The 5,227-nt window shown below is 46.8% G+C and overlaps 1 protein-coding gene across 1 annotated transcript; it reads left to right on the top strand.

Moving 5' to 3' along the window:
- Positions 1-906: 906 nt before the first annotated feature.
- Positions 907-3,314, top strand: LOC120687513 (UDP-glucosyltransferase UGT13248-like). Its single transcript, XM_039969526.1, has 2 exons — positions 907-1,590; positions 2,323-3,314. Exons 1-2 carry the CDS (start codon positions 934-936, stop codon positions 3,043-3,045), a joined length of 1,380 nt encoding a protein of 459 aa, XP_039825460.1. The 5' UTR covers positions 907-933; the 3' UTR covers positions 3,046-3,314.
- The last annotated feature ends 1,913 nt before the right edge of the window (positions 3,315-5,227 follow it).

Genomic DNA, 5,227 nt, shown 5'->3' with positions numbered 1-5,227 from the left:
ATTCCTTTTATCGCGTTTGGTGTAGCTTCCACTCAAGCTCCCGCCCCCACCACACCAGCCCTGGAGGCAGAACTACGGGCGGAGCGGCTTCTATTGAGCCGGAGCCATTTCCGTTGTGCATGCGGGTGCCGAGAAAACCCGCTCCTTGCGAGGTCCGGCTGTGCTACTTCTAAACTCAAAGGTGATGTGTACTCATTGACAACTAGGCACGTTTACTGGATTACCTCACAAGACTTTCTTAAAATAAATATTTTTTTCTCGAATATGCAGAAGAATTACGCATCATTATATTAAAAGAATAAGAAACTTTTAGTACAAAGCAACGCGTGGCCGGAAGATCACGCCAACACATAAGCACCTAATTATGAACAGAAGATATAATACCCGAAAGGGGCCAACCCACTAGTGGATTCCTAGCGTTTGAGACAACCTAAACGTCACGCACCGGCCCCGCGCGACCCAAAGTCATATATATCCCATTTTTATACCTAAAGGAAGAGATAATGCCCGGAAGGGGAAACCCTCTAGTGGATTACTGCCGTTTGAGACAACCCAACAGTCAGCGCACCGGCCGCGACCCAAGACATATATCTAGGAGTGGTAATAGGTCATGATCCTAATATTATTTTCACAGTCCAACTTAGTTCTTAATATTTTTAGTTCAAAATTATATAAAATTAGAGTCTGATTTTTTTATAGCCGAGCTCTTAGATTCTCTAGCCTAAAAAAATTAAAACATTCTATTACCCCTACGTCTATCCCACCGTATCTTAAAACAAATATCTCACACGCCTTCCTGACCAAAGTCAAGGATAGTATTTCCTAGGGGCTATGCCCTCTTGAGATGATTCCACGATGGATCCTTTATAAGGCTATAAATACAACCAGGTTTACCACTCGCCGAGAGCAACAGCACAGCCAGCGCAGTGAGCAATGACAAGCTCGGAGTCAGATCAGAGTGTTCACGTGCTCCTAGTCTCGTACCCGACCCAGGGCCACATCAACCCGCTGCTTCAGTTCGGGAAGCGGCTCGCTGCCCGCAGCGGCGTCCGAAGCACTCTGGCCGTGACCCGCTACGTCCTCGGCTCAGGCAAGCAGCCGCAGCCCGGCGCGGTCCACGTCGTCGCCTTCTCCGACGGCTGCGACCGCCGTGGCTACGACGAGGTAGGCGACGAGCGTGGCTACCTGGCGCGCCTTGAGTCGGCCGGTTCCGAGTCCCTTGGTGAGCTCCTCCGTGCCGAGACGGCGAGGGGCCGGCCCGTGCGCGCCGTGGTGTACGACACGCTCCTGGTGTGGGTGCCGCGCGTGGCGCGGCGGCACGGCGTAGCCTGCGCGGCATTCTTCACCCATCCATGCGCGGTGACTTTGGCGTACGCGCACGCATGGGCGAGGCAGCTGACCCTGCCGGTGAGGGATGCTCCGCCGGAGCTCCCTGGAGTGCCGGTGACGCTCGGATTGGCAGATCTCCCGAAGGACCTGAGCGACCCGGACAGCCACATAGTCTACCGCGACCTGATGCTGAAGCAGTGCCAGGCGCTCGAGTTGGCAGATCACGTTCTCATCAACTCCTTCCACGAGCTGCAGGCCGAGGTAATCGAGTCCGCTTATTGCTACTTCCTCCTTTTCAAATCGCAGATTAATTTGATAAATTTACCACTAGTGCAAAAAGGGTATTTGGTTCTTTACATTTGTTCCGGCCATATTTGGATCCGGGACTAGTCTAGGCATTCGTCTTGGGTCCAGTTGCTAGAGGGCAGGGGGGGGGCTTTAATCCCGATGGGAACTACCATCCAGGACTAAAAATCATCATTTTAGTTCTGGTTGATAACACCAACCAAGACTAAATGTAGTCTACATTATGTAGACCATTTAATTTTGGTTTGGAGGTTCAAATCTAACATGACTAGAGGTCCTAGTCCCGGTTGGAGCTACCAATAGGGACTAAAGAGCCCTTGACGTATTAGTTTAAAAGAAATATACTCCCTCTTGAGTCACGTGTGCTACATAGATGGGGTCGTAAAGAGCCTACACGCAAGACAGGGACAAAAGGTCCCTTTCTTTTATCCCGGACTTGTTGTCCCGGTTAGGAAACTAGAACTAAAAGGGGTTCTCAAGCGGAACAATTGAGCTTCTCTGTACTAGAGATTTAAATAGTAGTATGTAATTTTTGCTATGTATTGACATATATAGCATGTATCTATGTCCATAGCAAAATTAATCTATATACCCAAAAAAACCAAAACAACCCAACTAGATGGAGTATTTTGTTTGGAGTTCGGAATCTTGGTTACGGTGACTCATGGCATGTTGAAAAATTTACAGGAAGCGGAGTACATGGCGGTAACGTGGGGTGCCATGACGGTTGGCCCAACCGTGCCGTCGGCATACCTCGATAACCGCCTCGCCAACGACATAAGCTATGGCTTCCACCTGCACACCCCGATGACGGCTGAATGCAAGGCTTGGCTCGACGAGAGGCATGTGCAGTCCGTCGTATATGTCTCCTTTGGCAGCCTTGTCATCCTATGCTCGGATCAGATGGCTGAGGTGGCCGAGGGGCTCTACAACAGTGGCAAGGCCTTCTTGTGGGTTGTCAGGGCCTCCGAAACTTCAAAGGTGCCTATATGCTTCACCGAGAGGGTGAAGGAAAGAGGCCTTATAGTGACATGGAGCCCGCAGTTGGATGTGCTGGAGCACCAAGCCATTGGGTGTTTCGTGACACACTGCGGATGGAACTCAACTATGGAGGGGCTAGGTGCTGGTGTACCGATGGTGGCGATGCCACAGTGGGCAGACCAGCCAATGAATGCCAAGTACATTGAGGACGTGTGGCGAGTCGGTGTGAGGGTGCGACCCGATGCGGAAGGAATTGTTCGGAAGCTGAAGCTGGAGAGGTGCGTGACAGAGGTGATGGAAGGAGAGAAGAGCAAACAGTTTAGGTCGAATGCTCAGAGCTGGAGCCAGAAAGCAAAGAAGGCCATGGCTGAAAGGGGCAGCTCGGATAGTAACATGCTGGAGTTCCTTTCCAAACTTCGAACGAACTGATTTGCAAAAGTGGTGTGAAGGCCGGAAAAGTCTCATCGAGCTACTTTTGCTTTTTCGCATGCAGCCTGCCTGCCAGAAGCGGTCGTCGTACTGGTCCTCGAACTGCTCACACCGGTCTACACAAGAGCCACGTGAGTAGATTTAGTACATCTGTGCGTCCTAGCGCGTGTGATATGGAGCAGAATTTGTGTCAACACTTACTATCTAGTATCTACACTAGATTATATTTATTGTGTAATAAAGCATGCATGCATGTACAATGTTCATCACCTTTACTCTGAGTCATCAGAAAAGACCAAGTTATCGCAAAATTAAGAATTAGGCCATGTTTAGTTTCCAAAAATTTACAAGATTTCCCATCACATCGAATTTTTTGACATATGCATGAAGTATTAAACGTAGTTTAGAAAAATAACCAATTGCACAGTTTAGCTGTAAATGATAAGATGAATCTTTTGAGCTTAATTAATTTATAATTGGACACTAATTATCAAATAAAAACAAAAATGCTATAGTAGCCGAACCTAAAAAATTTCGCGAACTACACACGCCCTTATTTGATTGGGCTCTGTGTTGCAACTTCGCATGCCTGTCAGATGTGTCTGCAGAATCAAATACAATTATTTCCTTCGGTACCACACTAGTATACATTAATTTTGAGCCTATACGGCGTACTCCATCCGCCCACGAATATACTCCCTCTATCCAGCAAAGACGGTTCATTTAACCATTAATTTATCCCATAAAGACTGCTCGTTTAGTTTATAGTAAAGTTTATATAATTAAAGCAATATCAAATAACAAAAAATACTAATGGAAATTATAGCTTCAGTGACGAATGGATTTCGTCATTGTAAACGTCAATTTCGTGGTAAGAAAAGTTTTGTGCTGAATTTATGACGATTTTCAATTCGTTGTAGAAGTTGTGTCAAGTTTGTACACCCATGACGAAACGTCTAATAATGTCACGGAACTGTTTTTTCAACGACGAAGAAACTTTCTTCACGGAACCATTTTAGGTTCTGTGACGTGTCGCAAAAACGTCATAGGACGTCTGAATCCACGTATCCCCATCCATGCTGGTAGGTGACGTGGCGCACCGTCAATGCTGTTAGGTGATGTGTCGGGTAGCACGTGTCGCAAATAGGACGGATATGCGGAGAGCTTGCAGAAACAGTGTCGAAACAGAATTTGTCCACATGTCTTTTTCCGGTCTATCCACTAGTCAATATTCTATTTGACCACGTGTCATTTCCTGTTTCGGCCACAAATCGTGTTTCTATTTGTCCACGTGTTATTTTTCTTGTTAGTGCATGTGTCGTTGTCGGTGTTTAGCCGCCAAGCCCACCTAGGGATACCCCAAGCTGGTAGGGTTGTAGGAGGGGTTTCGCCGAGGTCTGAAACCGATGTTACAAGGAACACAAAGCTTTAGACAGGTTCGGACCGCGAGATGAGTAATACCCTACGTCATGTGTGTTGTTTGTATTGCCTTAGATATTGATATGTTTTGAGGGGGGTCTCTGCCCTCCCTTATATAATATGTGGGGATAGGGTTACATGGAAAACCTAGTCGAATACTACCTAAGGAATCTTTCCCAACGTCTATCGGGTAGTTTCCTTCTATTCGACTTGTTCTACTCCTGTTTGGGTAGTTACAATAGGATAATATGTTATCATATACACATTATGCGCTAACCCTTATTCTACAATATTCCACACCTTTGAGCAATCAGGTTGCCCCATGTCTAACAGTCGCCTTCAGGTTGTGACATGTGTCGTTTCCTGGTTCAGCCATGTGTTCTTTCCATGTTTTGCCACATGTCTTTTTTCTGTTTGTCCATGTTGTTTAGCCACGTGTCGTTTGCTCATACAGCCACGTGCCCTTTCCTGGTTTTGCCATATGTCCATTTTCTCTTAGTCCACGTGTTGCGTCCAAGGTTTGGCATGTGTCGTTTTCTCGCACGACCACGTGTCCTCTCCTGGTTCTTCCACGTATTCTTTCTAGGTGCATCCGCATGTATTTTTCATGTTTGTCCACATGTCATCTTCATGTTTGCCCATGTATTACCTCCGGGTTTAACCATGTAGCGTTTCTTAATTTGTTTGCACACCCATCCTTTTATAAGGTCACCCATTTAACTGTTTAGCTGCATGTTAGTTCCCGATTTGTACACATGATTAT

The sequence above is a fragment of the Panicum virgatum genome, chromosome 9N (assembly GCF_016808335.1).
Source record: "Panicum virgatum strain AP13 chromosome 9N, P.virgatum_v5, whole genome shotgun sequence".
Lineage (NCBI taxonomy): Eukaryota > Viridiplantae > Streptophyta > Magnoliopsida > Poales > Poaceae > Panicum > Panicum virgatum.
This window is presented reverse-complemented; position numbering and strand designations above follow the sequence as displayed.

Coding starts and splice junctions, on each gene's coding strand:
- LOC120687513 (XM_039969526.1), top strand. CDS start 934: ATGACAAGCTCGGAGTCAGATCAGAGTGTTCACGTGCTCCTAGTCTCG. Junction 1,591..2,322: donor TCCACGAGCTGCAGGCCGAG/GTAATCGAGTCC, acceptor AAAAATTTACAG/GAAGCGGAGTACATGGCGGT.